This window comes from Carcharhinus amblyrhynchos, chromosome 4 (assembly GCF_965287045.1).
Source record: "Carcharhinus amblyrhynchos chromosome 4, sCarAmb.v2.hapA, whole genome shotgun sequence".
Taxonomy (NCBI): Eukaryota; Metazoa; Chordata; class Chondrichthyes; order Carcharhiniformes; family Carcharhinidae; genus Carcharhinus; species Carcharhinus amblyrhynchos.
The window spans coordinates 35,155,266-35,173,167 of record NC_137327.1 but is presented as its reverse complement, the minus strand read 5'-3'; the positions used below and the strand labels follow the sequence as shown (position 1 = coordinate 35,173,167).

The window sequence follows — 17,902 nt, the reverse complement described above, 5'->3', positions numbered from 1 at the left end:
CATGTTATTTGTGAGAATGTTAATGCAGTTTCTCGTTTCAGTATAATCTTTGTACGCTACAGTCAGCTTTTCCTTTCTGATTTACTGTTGGCTTAAAAGTTCACTTTCTGTCTGCAGACAATGAATGCATTGGGGGGTGGGGTTGGGTGGGGTTCGTACACACCTCCAGCTAACAGCTTTTTGGGAGGAAAGTGAACATTGACCTTGAGGGTTTTTTAATAAAAAACATCAACATTGTTGCCATGGCTTCAACATGGAAACTTCCTGGCAGTGTCCTAAATTAATGCAAACTAGAAGATTATTAACTGTCCCAGCACTGTTATCAGTTGCCTTTATGAATTCAAAGCAGCAGCAACAACAACAACAAAAGACAAGAGGTCATAGAATCATAGAAACGCTAGAGTACAGAAAGAGGCTATTTGGCCCATTGAGTCTGCACCAACCACAATCCCACCCAGGCCCTACCCCCAATATCCCTACAAATTTTACCCACTAATCCCTCTAACCGATGCATCTCAGGACACTAACGGTCAATTTTAGCATGGCCAATCAACCTAACCTGCACATCTTTGGACTGTGGGAGGAAACCGGAACACCTAGAGAAAACCCATGCAGACACGAGGAGAATGTACAAACTGCACACAGACAGTGAGTCAAGCCGGGAATTGAACCCAGGTTCCTGGAGTTGTGAAGCAGCAGTGCTAACTGCTGTGCTACAGTGCCGCCCTCTGCTTTACCTTTTACCAACCAGTTAGTCAACCAATACAACGATATCGGAGTTGTTGTCTAATCATTTTAATTAATCTCTATCAATTAGAACATAGCAAAGCAAAACAAGACATGAGGAAGACCCCAATGGTGCAGTGGTTTGGGAACCATAGGTTCAAAGCCAGGTGTTTCACAAAAGCAATGCTACACTTAACATGTCATGCCTCAATTGCACATACTAGACGGAAAATGTTATTTTCTCAAGTAAACCGATTCAATTTGCATTAGAACAAATCCATACAGATATCACTATGTACTTGTTTCAGAGATGAACCCCTAACATGCTGAAATATTGTCCAGGTATTAACCGAAAGGTCAGAAGGGAACTGACACCCTGGTTTGAAATTGGGAAGCCCAAAAAAAAAACAATTTTCTCATGGTATCAGGGAAATTTACCATTACGATCGGATTGCCATTTTTTCTTTCAGGTTCTCAGCCGCAGGTAACTGCAGCTATCGACAGAGTAGCTGGCTGTCAGGTCAATAGGTCTTCAGCATCTGGATGGATGTTGTGGGGGAGGGAGTGGTTCATGGTGGGGAGGGAAAAGGAAGATCCGAGTCTAGGGATGGAGAAGCTTTGGCTGGGTGATAGGGGAATGGGAGTTGGAATGGAGGAGGAGTGGGGGGGTGGGTGCTGATGGGAGATGGAGGAATCCGAGAAGAGATGAACTGGGATCTAGAGTTGTAACTGATCCAGGTCCTAGGACATGGTGTGATCAGAGGCTGGAGCACGGGGTGAGATCAGAAAGACTTAGTGAAGAAATGTTGTGGCCTTCTGAAGGAACTTCTAGGGTCAGGGCAGTAGGGAAGTTTTGGATGGATTGGGAAGTGTATGATTGTGGGAAGCGGGAGACTGACTGTGGGGAGTGGATGACTGTTGGGAGTTTATTTATTTATTAGTCACAAGTAGGCTTACACCAACACTGCAATGAAACCACTGTGAAAATCCCCTAGGCACCACAGTGAGGGAAAATTTAGCATGGCCAATCCACCTGATGTGCACATCTTTGGATTGTGGGAGGAAACCCACGCAGAGGCGGGGAGAATGTGCAGACTCCACACAGACAGTGGTCCAGGGAATCGAACTCGGGTTCCTGGTGCTGTGAGGCAGCAGTGCTAACTGCTGTGCCACCGTGCCGCAGTTGGTGAAACAGGATATCTCAAACCCAGCAAATAAACAGACACTTTGTTTTTGGATCCAGAAATAGTCACCTTCCTTTTGACGGTACTTTCCCAAGGCCATAAAAACCCATTCAATCATGGTAAAATTTAAAATGGTGGTTAAACATGAGGCATGCAGACTTAATATAATATTTATACTGCCAACTCACCATGGTTGAAATCCGAAGTGGGTGTCCTAGGGTCAGCATTCAGATTTTTAATATTTCAACGTCTTGCCCAATGCAAATCCTCTTACTTTTGCGGGGTTACCCTTTTTCCCATTGTTTCTACAGATTAGTTTTGAAGGCACAACATTTCAAATACAGGCTGTGTCCTCTGTCCTGGACAAGGTGAAATGTCTCGTCATGGTCTACATTACCTAAATCAGCAATCGTATTTCTGTCAACATTCTCTTTATCCGCTGAGAACTTATCCGGTTTACATAATCCTTCCTCATGATCAGTCCCTTCCAAACTCTCAGCTGATCTGCTTGTTCTCTTCTGTATGTTTTCAATAGCAGTAGAGTTATTATGGCACACAGAAAACCTATTTGGCCAACAAGTTCATGTCAGTCTCATTCCTCCGCTCTGTCCCCACAGCTCTGCACATTTATTCTCTCTGGTTCCTATCCATTTTTAAAACAACATTGATCATTTCTGCTTCGACCACCCTGATAGGCAGGGAGTTCCAGGCCAACACAACTAGTTGCTTAAGGAATGCTCTTCCTTGCGTACCTTTTGCACCTCTTTTCCCAAACCATAAATCTGTGCCCCTGTAGATCCTGTGCCGTCAGCTAATGGCAACTTTTTTTGTTGTCTACTTTATCTGCATCATCCACTTCCTTATCACAGATCCCACAGCTAACCCGCCCTCAGCCTGCCACATCAACATTGGAGACTCAACCATTTTCAGCTGGCCAAGGCCTATGTGCAGAAAATTGGCACCAAGTGACTGCGTGTCTGGAATTTGCTGCCTGGAGGCAGAGACTCTAAACATTTTATAAAGCAACTGCATCTGCACCTTAAGGACAGTAAGCTACAGGGCTATGGGCTGGATGCAGGAAGATGCGATTACAAATGTCACCTGGGTATCCTAGGGCTGGCATGGACAGGATGGGCTGAATGGCCTCTTTCTGTGCTGTAACCTTTCTAAAGCAGTACCTGCATTTCTCCCCATTAACAATTTATATCATTGAAGGCTGCCCTTGACAAGGAAGGCTCAAGGAGCTCAGTTTAGATATTGTGGAATCTATTGCCTGGCTTGGTGATTATTGCACACGTTTTTAAAAAAAATCTATCATAATGTTGAACATCTGTATTAAATCTCCCCTCAATCTCTTTTATTCCAAGAACAGCCCCAGTTTCTTCAACCTAAACTTGTAGCTAAAATCCCTCATCACTGGAACCATTCTGGTAAATCTTCTCCATGTCCTATCAAAGATCCTCACATCCTTCCTAAAGCGTGGTGACAAGAAGAGGTTGCAGTGGTCTGGCTGTGCTCTATAAAGGTTTATTGTAACTCTTCTGCTTTTGCACGTTATACCTCTATTTATAAAGCCTAAGTTCTCATATGCCTTGTAAACTGTCCTCAATATCACTTCTGTAGTAAGGCAAAAGTACATAGCATAACATCATTGTTAAGAAGTATTATCTTGAGATGCAAAGCTGGACATTCTGCTGGATATCTTATTCAGAATTGTTACCTACTGAAGTACTTTAATGGAACATTGACCAGGCATGTACTTAGTTGCCACATAAAATGCCAAGTGTAACTTTGAGGTTTCCATTCCCTCATTCATCATTTTAAGAGAAGCCTGATACTCGATCTCTATCTAATTGTTTTCATATGTGGAAGAGCCATGCTATGAATAAAAACTGTGATAATTCTTACCGTACCAAGACAAATTGGCTTCTTTTTCACTATCTGATGAATGGTTTCCAGCAAGTTAATAAATTCCTTTCATTTACCGCATGTCATTCCTGTTGATTGTAAAAGCGACAGTAAATAGTCCAATGTTGCTGCGCAGCACTCCTACATTAGCTATTTAACTACGAGACCTACATAATGTACAACATGATAGCAATTGTGATTGTGTCTTGAGTTAAGGGCTGCAATTGAGGATAATTCTTTTAGACATGGAATATTTGCAACAATAATCTAACATGATATAGTGCAGATCAGGGAAAGATTTTACTTACCTCCAGGACCCTGAAGGTTTATAGACTCATTTGGGTTAGCAAAATCATCACTTCAGGACAAGAGATGCATGCAAGCGTATTTACTTGAGCTCTCCCTAGATAGTGCTGACGTGCTTAAGGAATGTGATTTGCATCTTCAGCCACCTCATCATTTTTCCTGATTAAACCCTTTAAACTTTACCACATTAATTGACTTACTGTTGTGTATCTGATCAGTAGCATAAACTACCGCAATTTATCATTGGCACTATTTTTGTTTAAAATGTATGTTATTTTCTCACAGCAACATCCTTGTTACGTAAAGCGACAAATACACCTGAAAATGCTGGATAATTTATTTTAATACGCATATATCATGTTAAAACTATTGTTGCAAATATTGCTTTATCTCAGAATTAATTGGAAAACGTAACATAGGATATAACGACTGTTACCATCACATTGCATGTTGTTTGTGTGCCTGACATAAGAATCCCCAAGCAACTGCTCTACTTGGAACTAGGTTGTGGCAGGAGAGTCCCAGGGGAAGTCTCTTTAGCGATGTCCTCAAAGCATCCCTGAAGAGGTCAAATGCCCCCGTTAACTCTTGGGAGTCCCTGGCTTATGACCGACAAAAATAGAGAAGTTTAATTTGAACGCGTTTTTGGAAATACAGAGATATAGATTCAGGCACTGAAGAGAGTGCACAAACTTCCAAAAAACTCAGCTACCCAACCCTTCAAGAGTTCACCTGCACTACATGCAACAGAGTTAGCAGATTGCAGATTTGACTTACCAGCCATCTTGGAACCCATTGCACTGGAGTGGAAGCAAGTCATCCTTAATGCCAGGGGACTGCCTAAGAAGAAAAGAAGATGCACTTGCTTACAGTGTTAGCCTGTTACAGTTTTGAAAATGTTATGGATATTTTTTGATTATATGGGTTCAGCTTCCATTATGTCAGTGGGGTTTGCTTGAGATGCATTGTGGAGAGATGAAGATATTGGCTGAGATCATGTGTGCAAAAACTTAAAGAAAAAAAATACCCATTTCAGATTCCCAGCATACGTAGCACTTTGCCCATGAGCAAAAGTTCCTGAATGGAACCTGCACCACCGGAGACCCGTTCCAAATAGGGAGGTTTGATAACCACACTTTTCCTGAGCTGAATTTTGCGGAAAATATCTGAACTACTTCACTGTTACACCTTTCAGAAAACAGAGGGAGAAATTAAAAGCTTGGGAAGAAGGTAGTGGTTTTTGCAAAGTTACTGAGGGGTTGTGTTTGCCAGAGTTAAATTTGCTTAGGTCCAGCCTATCTTTCATGTGTAACTGTGATTTGAGCAACTTCTAATGATGCACTCAAGAAAACAGAGTGCCAGTCACCAACCTGTCTGCCAAACTAAAGTGCAAATAAGTCCAGTGTTGGATAGAGTCTGAAATAGATCTGCATGTATAATGGTCAATTCTTTTTACGTTTATAGGAAATTGTCACAATGTGTGGCTGAAAGAGGTCAGCAGGTTTCTTGCAACGCTTCTATGTATGAGTGAGAGATCCATTTCACTAAAGTATTTGGAACGTTCTGATTTTTTTTTTGTCCTTTCATATTATTGCTTCCTGATGCTGATCACACTCTGTTGGGTTGTGTGATGGAGGTCTAAAGTGACGAGTTATTTTTCATCGTTCCATGCTTAACAAAAAAGGTGACGTCAGTAAAAATTCTATTTAGCTTAGTTGGTAATTACATTTTTAAATCCTAAGATTAAATATTTCATGAACTTGTAGACTCAATCCGGCACTGTTCAGCTTCATTGCTACTAAGGAAGGAGGAGAATTTTGAAATGTATTGGTAAAAGGGCCCAGATAGACGAGCTTAACTGGCCAGACACACAGCTATGCACAGTTGAGTCAATTTAATGAAACTGATAAGAGTTGAAGCAGCATGGAAGAACGGGTATGCCAGTGTAGCAGCAGGGAAGTTGTGGTGACATGGAGATGTAGGATGCAGGTTGGCACCCATGAATCCCACACAGTTGTATGTCTCATTATTTTAAATCCATGTAACCTCACAACTGACATTTTTACTTTCAGAAGACCTCATTAAAGCAATGAGCTATTTTAGAAATGAAAGCAATAAAAATTGGCTTGTTTTTAATGATCTACAAATAGCAGTGTAAGGAAGTGCATTTTTTAATTTATAAATTGAGTGGATGTGACTGTACATTAGGAAGCCCTTTATCTTGGAGCTCCTCTTGTGTTATAAAAAAAAACATCCTAGTTTCCTCCCCTCTTTTACCATGAGGTGCACAGTCAATAACCCATGATTATTGCGAAATGCTGGTAGATTTCCTGTGGCACTGCTGATGGCGTTTCGGACAATCCTGTGGTACTTGATACAGTGGGGCTACACCACCACCTGGTGCCCTGTAATCTGCAACTACAGTGCCATCAGGACCTGTTTCCATGGAGAATTTGCATTAAACCTGATGACAAAGGCAATTATAATGTTGAAAATTGAGATAAGAATGTGGCCAAAAATTATGACAGCAGGAAGCAAAGTTTGAGGACAGGTAGTGCAGCGACTGAAATGTTTTAATATAGTGCAGCTGTTTTCCAAAAGAAAATCTCTAACCCATTGTATTTTAACCAGGATATCTGAAAGAAAACTTCCAAATGATTGACCATGTAGCTTTAAGTGCCTGGCATTCTGTATAAATTCATCAGATGAGGCCTCACAATGGGTTTTGAATAACTTAAATCAGTCATGATTCGACTGGGAATTTTTTTCTCTTAGTTACAAAAGCTGCTGTAAAGTATTTCGCTGGGTTTTGTGCCGTGAATGTTCCGGAATGATTTGGTGCCTATTCAAGTGGGGTGGTCTTACAGTGCATTGTGGGATGGAATTGTATCAATGTATGTTTCCGATCAAGATGGCGCAGCACATGACAGTGCTGGCTATGGATCTGTACTGCTTTCCACATCCTTGCCCTCCCCCTCTTGAATTTCCTTTCCCTGGAAACTGTCTGAGTTTGGCTGTCCTGAGATGTTGAATAAAGATCAAGGGCTTCCTTGGAAGGAAACGTCAAACACTGAATTGTGTGGGCCAGTGCAGCTTCTGCATTTGAAACATGCCACTTTATGCTGATGAAAGAAGTCGGAAAGATGGGACTGCTGTTTATTTTGGAGGGAAGAGCAGAGAACCAGTGCATAAGGCATCATTGTCCTTTGATTTGAGCTCCAAGTGGAAAAATGCCTTTTCTGCACTGTCTAAAACCTGGAAACGACTGAGGCTGTTGATGTAGGTGTTTGCAGATCAAGAAATTGCACTGTTCCGTTAAATAGCAGTGAGGCGCTTTGTTGCATGATTACAAATTTAATGAGAAAAGTGATCATTTTTGAACAAATATTTCCTACCTGCACTCCTGCCTGTCCACTTGCTACTAATGATGAATCATCCCAGGCGAATTGCAATGCTCTGTAGTTACACCTTTTATGCAGTGCTTGATTGGTGGCTTGTTCGCTCTGCAGTTCTGCACTCTGGAGAGGCCCCACTTGCTGTCTACCTGAGACACAGAGCTGAGATCAAGTATTATGAAAGAGGAGAAATAAAAACACAAAATACTGGCAAAGAGCCGCCGCTGATCAGACAGCATCTGTTAATAAGGGGTTATGATCATGTGGAAAATTGGGGTAGGTGGTGAGGGTGACTAATAGTCCATATCTCACAATGTACTTCATTTAATTCATTTTGTTGTGCTGCCAAGCTAACCAATTATAGCAAAAAAGCCCATCATTTTTTTAAAAGTGTTTTGTTTAGTTCCGCTAAACAATTGTTTGAAATGCGTTTCCACCCTGACTGGATTAACTTAAAAATATACTAGCTTAAAAAAAAATTAGTCTGTGTTTCAATAATTCAATGTCTGGTTATTGCTTTTATGAAAATTATTTATCATCATTATGGTATTAAGAAAAAAATACACTAAGTATGAAATCGATTTGCTATTTTTTTTAAATGTGCATTTAGATATAGTGCTTTGGATAAAATAATTCTGCCTGAACATTCATAGCTTCAAAGTCTGTGAGCTCATTATGGATCTTCCAATCCTTTCCATATTTTCCAGTTGCTGGGATTGTTACTGCGGATTTTGCCTCCGGCCTGGTTCACTGGGGAGCAGACACCTGGGGTTCTGTTGATATCCCTGTCATTGGCAAGGTGAGGGCCGACTGGATGAATAGCATTTAATATGTGCATTGTCTTGTGAGCGTGCTGACATCTGGGCCACAATTAAAAATTGTCTAAAAATAAGTGCTTTGTTTCTGTGACCCATTCACATTGTTACCTTCCCTTCACACACACACATACACACACACACACAGATACACATACCCTGCAAATGTTTCTGGTCCTGTATTTACACTTGAATGCTAATTCAGAGAGCTTCAATGTAAATTGGGCATGAAGTGATGTGAACCAAATATACTGGTGACTTCTCGTGAGCTAACATCAGAATCCGTAGAGAATTGCACTATGTAGAGTAAGGCCCTTTGCTGAGAGGATCTTTTCTCGGAAGACTCTTTTAAGTGACCCAAAGATTTTGTTTGAATCAGATTAATTGAAATCAGCCTGTGGCTTAACAGGGCACAGCTGAGAGCTGCAGCAAGAGGCAACACTATAATACAGGGAAGTTGGGATGAAGCCTTTAAAGGGCTAGCTTGCAAGCCAAGCTCTGTGGGTCAATTGGTTTGTGTATCAAGCACTTTCTTTTGATAATAAATCTGTTTTTGAATAGTTTTAAAGATGTGATTATTCTGCGTTTCTGAAATTGTTTGAAAAATGTGACACTTAGCCAACATTTCTGTGCCACTGTAGGTGGTTAGCACTGCTGACTCACAGCGCCAGGGACCCGGGTTCAATTCCGGCCTTGGGTTGCTGTCCATGTGGAGTTTGCATATTCTCCCCATGCCTGCATGGGTTTCCTCCGGGTGCTCCAGTTTCCTCCCACAGTCCAAAGATGTACAGGTTAGGTTGATTGGCCATGCTAAATTGACCCTAATGTAAGGGGATTAGCAGGGTAAATATGTGAGGTTATGGGAGTAGGACCTGGGTGGGATTGTGGTCGGTGCAGACTCAATGAGCTGAATGGCTTCCTTCTGCACTGTAGAGATTCTGTGATTTCAAAGTATCATCATCGCCCACATTTGATGCTTTGAATTTGGCTTGTGGCGTTTTTATTTTGCAGTATACTTCTGGTGATCATCTCCTTGAATGGCTTTGTGTATCGTTATTATAGATCCAATAATCTAATTGGGTAGTAAACAGACACTAATTAATCTCAGTTGTACCATGTCAACTGTACCTGTCTCGGTTGCACCATTAAGGGAAGTGCTGAGTAAAGGCCCCACAGGGATAGAAAATTAAAAAGTGAATCACAGTGGACTATTCTTGAACACCCCTCGTGGGCTGATTTCAAAGTCGTGTTGACAAAGGCCTGTGAACAGGTTCCTTCCCCCTCCCCATGCTATTTTCAGGAATGCTGTGTAGTAACGCGTTGCAAGAAGGAAATGGGAAGAAAATGTCTTAAACAAGGAGTCCTTCCTTCAGAGAGTGACAGCATGGTTTTTTTTTTAACTGAAGGGATGTGATCACTTTACCAACTCAGCCTCTCAATCTGACAATCAAGGGAAATAATCAATGAAAATGAAATGTTTATCATGCAGCGGCTGAGGCTGATTAATTTCCAGAAAAATGTCTTCATGGAACAGCCAGAAATGCAGGTCCCAAAACAATGCTACTTCTGTTTGTAGGAATGAAAGTAAAATGGACTAAAGTTCACCATGGAAATGTTCTTTTCTCCTGTTGGACTGTAGAGTGGTCCCCAACCTCATTCTTCGAGCCTGGTATACATTACTGGCTGGAATGCCAATGATTTGAGCTGAACTTGACTCCACCTCACTGAATAGAAAATGAATTTAATTACTCTTTGCAGTAAATATTTTGACAGTGGAATCCCATGTAGTGAATATCTTCACCCCGTTTCTACAGCACAACTGCTAGCAGCATCAACTTTTACTGCATTTTCTGTTGCCTCAGCAAACAAAAACGTCAATAAGTTAAAAGCCATAGCTGTCTCCGATACTGTTTACAAAGTGTGTTTTCCTTTCAAAGTGTTCTTGCTAGTGCCAGATACTAGATGAAGACTGACTATCCTCAGTCACTTACAGAAGTTGTTCCTTGCTATTCTGTTGCACTGGCTCCACTGAAATGGATGAGAGCTCTTCCTAGGATTTTTTTCAAGGTAATATTTGCTTATTTAAAGCCACAGATCTTCACCAGATTCAGATTGAATGTATAACCCAGATTGCATGTTGGGTTCCTGTGGAAGTGGTAACGCACTGACCTCAGTGGGAACTACCCAGGAAGCCCGAACCTCTGGACAAATCCCCCGTTCCATTGGTATGTCTCTGATTCCATGTTAGACACTTTGGACAGTTCTATGGGAATTAATTGGATAGTTATCCAAGGAAAGTTAGGGAAAAAACCCTTGTCTTACTCCCGGGTGATAACAGAACTGGTCGCCCGATTACTCGCACTGAACTCTGCCCCCACCCCAACTTGACTACTTCAAGTTTTTTGAGTTTATTTATTAGTGTCACAAGTAGGTTTACATTCACACTGCAATGAAGTTATGTGAAAATCCCCTAGTTGGCACACTCCAGCGCCTGTTCAGGTACATTGAGGGCCAATTAGCATGGCCAATGCACTTAACCCACATGTCTTTCAGACTTTGTGAGGAAACCGGAGGAAACCCACACAGATATGGGGAGAACATGCAGATTCCACACAGATGGTGACCCAAGCCGGGAATTGAACCCGGGTCCCAGGCACTGTGATGCAGCACACCAACCATTGTGCCACCATGCCGCTTCCGAGCAATGACCCCCAACCACCTGATTGCCCCTTGACCCAATCTGACCTGACAACGCCCCCCCCCCCCCCCCCCCCCGCCCCCCCCCAAACAACCTGACCTGACTATTCGACCTTGCCCACCTCACTCATACAGCCCATTTCGCCAACATGGCCCACTTTGCCTCCTGGACCACAGCCACCCACAGCATTTACCACATCCAGTCCATTCACTTGTTCATCTACTCACCCATTCACTAACTTTCTCACTGGTCACATCATCTTGTGATATGGCAGGTAATACCATAAATGTTTTGCAGCTTCCATTCTTGCTCTGGTGACAATGGGAAAGTTGGTATCATGCATGCACATGCGAATACCACCGCCCCCCCCCCCCCCCCCCACACACACAGACACACACACACACACACACTCACTCCATCCTGGGAGCAGGTCAATGAGGAAGTTCACACCAGTGAAACCCAGAGAAGGATTGCCTTACAGTGTGGTAAATACCTGAATAATTTGCTCCACTTGGCTAGGGGAAGTGAAATGTCTACACACTGCAAGGATCAGGCAGTCTTAAGTTTTAGAGGCCACATAGATGTCGCACAAGCAGCGGATACGATATTAGCAGCAAATGTCTGTCTGCCCTTTAAGATTGCCATCTCATGTATGATTCTGCACAAACTCCAATCTCATTCTTTATTGGGAGAGGCTCTGCAAGTACAACAGACATACATGCTTCTGAACTGCTCATTCATTCATAGTACTTGCAGTGAATCCATCTGTCTTAATGTAGGATGAGTGTACATAACAAAAGGGTCAGAACAATGTTCGGGGGGATCCTCAGAGTTATGGACTTTGTCAAGGTTTGAAGGAAGGCTACAGGTGAGGCTGGAGATTGTCCCTGTGTGGAAGATGAGATCAGCCTCTCCCAACAAACCAGCCAGAGCAATGAGTGAACCCTCGTGCCAGGGTTGTGGATTCGAAACTTAGCACATGCACCTCGGTGGGACCTAGTTTCGGATTAGGTTCAGGTTCACAATCTTGCGATAACCTGGCAAACGCATGTCTACAGCTGATGGAGGCAGTGAGCACCAAGGTCTCTGACACTGGAGACCAGGCTCACACTGAGTCTTGGGAATTGACTCTGAGAGAAATGTTGGAAATGCAAAGACAGGAAGGAAAGGTCAGACGGAGTTGTCAGAAGTTGTCAGCAGACTGAAATGAAAGATGGATCCATCCGTTTTCTCTCTGATGTGTTTCAGACATGTGAGCACATTGAGATCTCTGTTGGGAGGGTAGCAGCCACTCTGGAGACCGATTATTGCTGGATTTGTGCTCGGACCTGCACGCTATTGCTCTAGCCATTGGTATGTTTAAACCTAGGTAAGAGGAGGCACCTCCACCTCTCTCCCTCTCCTTAAACACTCAAGGAGGGACCATTGGGCACCCAAAGAGAAGTCGACCTGGCATTCTGTGGGCATCTAACCAGGACACTCCATGGGTACCCTGCCACTACAAGTTGGCTATGCTAGCGACCCTACCAACTCCAACAGGTCAGGCCAAGGAACGTCTAAAAGCCCCAGAGCAGGAGACCATCAGTAGGCTGGGGCTCTCAAGGCCTCGGACCACCAGAGGACACCCACCAATGTCATAGCGGTCAGCAGGCTGTTGTGGATGTCGGGGTGTAACTAGATGTAGCGGTGGGGTAAGAAAAATGAAGTTTTAATGCACAATGGTGGCATGGGTATTCACTCATTGTTTTGACTTTTCACTTTTGTAAATATGTGTTGCCTTAACCCTTCTCAAAGTCTCGAGGATTCAATCTGATGCAGTGTTCCACAGCCATTTAAGGATCCAAAGTGTTGCTCCCCAGTGAACTCCCACTTGGGTCTTCAGTTGCATAAATTCTCACACAATCTCACCTTGATCTCCATATTGTCTCTGACAATGATGACTGGCCAATATATCAGAGACTTGGATCTCAGGCAGATGTATTTTGTGCTCTGGAGAAATGCTCATCAAAGTTAGTGATTATCTTGCTGTTGTCATACTGGTGTCTGTTGTTTGTGGACAAATAGCATGCGGGCTAATGTTCTATTCATTTCTTTTAACCTGTCATTTGCTGTGGAATTTACTTTGAGAGTGAGAAGCTCACAGGCTTCTATGACTCTCTGCAGGTAGATGTAATCATCTCTGCATTAAAGGTTGACTGTCATTCCATACTAACTTCCCAGTCTCCCCATACATGATGCTGAACTAGAGTAGTATAACGATCAATCAGGAAACTTATTACTATCTACAAGAGGCTATGAGTGTTTGATGCCAGAGGTGTCTGTTCATAATGAGTGTCTCCTTATCTGTAACAATCTTATCGGACTTACAACTACTAATGTGCAATGTTCCCTGCAGCCTGCATTCTTCAAGTGGCATGGTAGCATAGTGGTTAGTGTTGCTGCCTTACAGCGTCAGGGACCCGGGTTCAGTTCCGGCCTCGGGTAACTCTTTGCGTGGAGTTTGCACACTCTTCCCGTGTTTGCATGGATTTCCTCTGAGTGCTCTGGTTTCTCTCACAGACCATAGGTGTGGAGGTTAGGTGGATTGGCCATGCTAAATTGCCCCTGAGTGCCCTAAGATGTGTAGGTTAGGGGATATGTAGGGTTACGGGGCAAGAGTGGAGGTGGTCCTAGATAAGACACTGTCAGAGAGAAGATCCAAAAGGCATTCTTCGACACTATAGGGATTCTATGATTCTCCACTCCTCCTTGTAAATGTGAATGAATAGAATTGACATTTCATTGCTAATTCCCCTTGAATGGTCTCCCTCCATCTCCAGTGTCAAACCCTTGCCCTGAGTCTGGACATGCTATCCCAAGACCATTCCTGGAGAGTCACGTGTGGCTGAGCATCTCCTTCAGAGATGATTACCCAGTCACAACGAGGGGCTTGATGAGGGCCAAACACCTATGCACTATAACCCATAGACAAGGTGTTGTTAGCTCACCTATATAGTATCGATACGCAATCCTTGAACATATGTCATGACTGTGAGCATGGTGCATTGTAAGCAGTGACAGTGCAGTGGGAAAATTGAGGCTTGTAATGTCTGTTCTGTGCAGCAGCCTTGGCCCTTGAACGTTTGATCCTTCTTCCCTTTTTATTTGAAGATCAGATGACCATTGAAACCAACTGTACTGCAGCACCAAGACTTAATGGAATCTTGCCTGAACGTGCACTATTCATAAAAGAGCAAAACTTGTTCGTTGTTCATCAAACCCTCGAGTGCAGTGCTCAGCTAAGCCCTGTTTACTATGACTTGACCAGGAAATGATAGGATGCCCATTCAATCGGCCTAAAATAACTGTGCTGAGCTCCCCCCACGTGCCCTGAGAGCCATGTTGTTATCCCTCTAGCTCGCTTTTCCCGTGAGGGTGAACGTGGGGCTCATTAGATTTGTGACTGTGACCAGTTTCCAATTTCTGGGTGTCACCCACTAAGTACCTCCCATCCTCCTTCATTGTCACTTTCCTAATTTCCATCTCTCCCATAATGATCTCACCTCCCTGTTACCCTTGCACCCGCCATTGTAAATATTAAATTCTTGTTTCTGCCCCTCCCTGATCCTTTCATTGATGATATCCCAATTCCCTTTGCCAGTATGACCCCTCTGCTCCTCGAGGCCACATGCAGCCTTACTTTTCCAGACACCTCCAATTGGATCATCCAATATCACCCCCATAACCTTGCAGCTTTTTAAAATTCATTCATGGAGAATGGGCATCGCTAGCTGGCCAGCATTTATTGCCCATCCTTAGTTGCCCTTGGAGGGCAGTTGAGAGTCAACCACATTGCTGTGGCTCTGGAGTCACATGTAGGCCAGACTAGGTAAAGATGGCAGATTTCTTTTTCTAAAGGAGTTAGTAAACCAGATGGGTTTTTCTGACAATCAACAATGGTTCCATAGTCATCAGTAGATTTTTAATTCCAGATATGTTTCAAATTGAATTCAAATTCCAGCATCTGCCGTGGGGGGATTCAAACCCGGGTCCCCAGAACATTTGCTGAGTCTCTGGGTTAATAGTCTAGCGATTATACCACCAGGATTTCCCCTGAATGTTACTATGCCCTCTGCTTCCAATACCATAAGTTGAACCTCCAGGACCAAATGGCTTAGTTGACTGACACACTCTAAACACTATTCAGTGCACAATTGTCACTGCCCAGAAAGGCCTTTCCACTCACCCCAGCCAAGACCAGAGCAAGATGTGCATGTCATTGCAGAACCCACTAACATAACCCGTACAGCCTCTAGGATAGTCTCTTAAAAATGCCCTGACAATGTGGCCTCAGTCCCAAGACAGGCTCTCAAAATTCCCCAAACAGTCCCTCACACTTCCCCTCTGTTCGTTAGCCTTGGAATATAACATTTTTTTTTGGTAAAATGCCTGTGGTATGCAGTGTGATATTTTTGCCACTACTTCCTTTGTAAGTTAAACCATTTAATTGTACAGTGTAACACTGAGTAACAAAGTTGCAGGGTAGGTATGCTCGAAATTCACCAAAGCCTCCCAGCATATTGAACTAACACAGTAGGGACTTGATGTGATTCCCGACCTGCTTTGAAGAACTGCTGTAACATCTCTTACAGTCTTAAGAGTCTTTCATACTTTATGATCCAGCCATCAAATAGTTAGACTCCATTTATAGTTATACAGAAGTTGGCATTAGTTATAAATTTGGAGCAGAGTCAAAGCTGATTTAATATTGAAAAGAACTTTGGTCTGATTATCAGCTGTGAATCATCATAAGTAGTCAGTCAACGTGCTGGGCTATCGACAATGCTCAAGATGCACAAGAAGAACATATTATTAGGCAAAATACAGAGTCTGAAGTAGGGAAAAGGTGAATGCATTTTGTCCCTGAAGAAGAGAAAGGGTTGATGGATTTTGTACCTAGAATATGTCACAAACATAACCCTTCATCATGACTGATCATCTCAAGCTTATATTGCTCCTGGCATTAATATAAGTTATTTGTTTATGTCTTACATGCCTTAACTCTCAATTTTATAAAGTCAGATAGTTTAATGTGCCTGTTATTTTGTAGACTTTGCAAATCTTACCTATTTGTGTTAGTTGGACATCGTTACACAGATGGTAGTTTACGATACCGGCTTTTGACAGCTGCTGATGGCAGATCGTGATACCGGCTTGAATTGAACTTTGAATCGTGATTACTGCTGGAGCTCAATGTATAAGTGCCCATTTGAGTTTGTGCTCTATGAGAAGTCTGGTAGTCCTGGTTGGAACCAGTTTCTCCCAAAGCCCTGGAATAAACGCCAGTTTTGAAATAAAAACCACTGTATTTTGACTCACTAACAGTCTCAGAGGGATTATTTTACCTACAACAGAGTCATAGAGGTTTACAGCATGGAAAAAGGCCCTTCGGCCCAACTTGTCTATGTGGCCCATTTTAACCACTAAGCTAATCCCAGTTTGGCCCATATCCCTCTATACCCATCTTACCTATGTAACTGTCTAAATGTTTTTTAAAAGACAAAATTGTCCCGCCTCTACTACTACCTCTGGCAGCTTGTTCCATGCATTCACCACTCTGTATGAAAAAATTGCCCCTCTGGACCCTTTTGTATCTCTCCATTCTCACGTCAAACCTATGTCTTTTAGTTTTAGACTCTCCTATTTTTAGGAAAAGATATTGATTATCTATGTGATCTACATCCCTCATTGTTTTATGGACCTCTATAAGATAGCCCCTAAGCCTCCTGCGCTCCAGAGAAAAAAAATCTCAGTCTATCCAGCCTCTTGTAACTCAAGTTTCTGTTGTATCCAAGTAAATCTTTTCTGCACTCTTTCTAGTTTAATAATATCCTTTCTATAATAGGGTGATCAGAACTGTTCCAAGTGTGGCCTTACCAATGTCTTAGCAAAACAGGTTATTTTTAACCCTTATTTATAAGTCAGTAGTAATTTCATAGTTTGAATATCATGTAATATTAGGCATTAATCTTCAAAAGAATATTGATACATTTGCATAGAGTTCACAGAAGAATTGTGAAGATGAAACTTCTCAACTGAGTTTAAGAAAAGTTTGAGGTTGAGGCTTCAATGCAAGAGTGATAGATTATTTAAACTATTACAGTGCCAGGGACCTGGGTTCGATTCCCAGTTTGGGTCACTGTCTGTGCGGAGTCTGCACATTCTCCCTGTGTCTGTGTGGGTTTCCCCTGGGTGCTCTGGTTTCCTCCCACAGTCCGAAAGCTGTTCTGGTTAGGTGCATTGGCCGTGCTAAATTCTCCTTCAGGGTACCCGAGCAGTTGTCAGAGTGTGACGATTAGGAGATTTTCACTGTAACTTCATTGCAGTGTTAATGTTAAGCCACTTGTGACTCTAATCAATAAATAAAATAATAATTAACAGATTGAGAGCATAAAAGTAATGAGCCTCCTGCAAGACTGCAGATTAAAGTTGTTTTCAATCAGCAGTCATAAATGTGCAAAGTAGACACATGTCAATCAATATAATGCTTTTGTTAAGAGTGTTGCATAATTGTCTGCTTAAGAATAGCACCGAAGGTGTTTAAAAAAGAGTGATAAGGCTAGAGATAGATGATGAAATTATGTAACTAACTTGTAGGGACGATGGAGGTGTCTGTGGAATGCAGCTGGCTAGCGTTGGATGGCTGAGTAATTAAATTGAATGAATGTCTTTGTTTTGACTTCGTACCTATTGAGGGTAGGGAACACTGTCAGGAACTTTATTTTCTCCGGTACTTTATCTGCACTAAGCCATCTCCCTTAAGAGATATAGTGGTTTGCGTAGATTCAATGGCAAAGCAAAATGTATATAATGCATGGGGGTGGTGAAAGA

General features: G+C 42.5%; 1 protein-coding gene across 1 annotated transcript in view; it reads left to right on the top strand.

Annotated features, from left to right (window-relative positions):
• The window catches only part of peds1a (plasmanylethanolamine desaturase 1a), a 129,030-nt gene that overhangs the window by 72,069 nt on the left and 39,059 nt on the right, over positions 1-17,902 (top strand). The window contains exon 3 of the mRNA XM_080186960.1: positions 8,227-8,318. Coding sequence (XP_080043086.1) covers positions 8,227-8,318 — 92 coding nt within the window. The remainder of the gene's footprint in view (positions 1-8,226; positions 8,319-17,902) is intronic.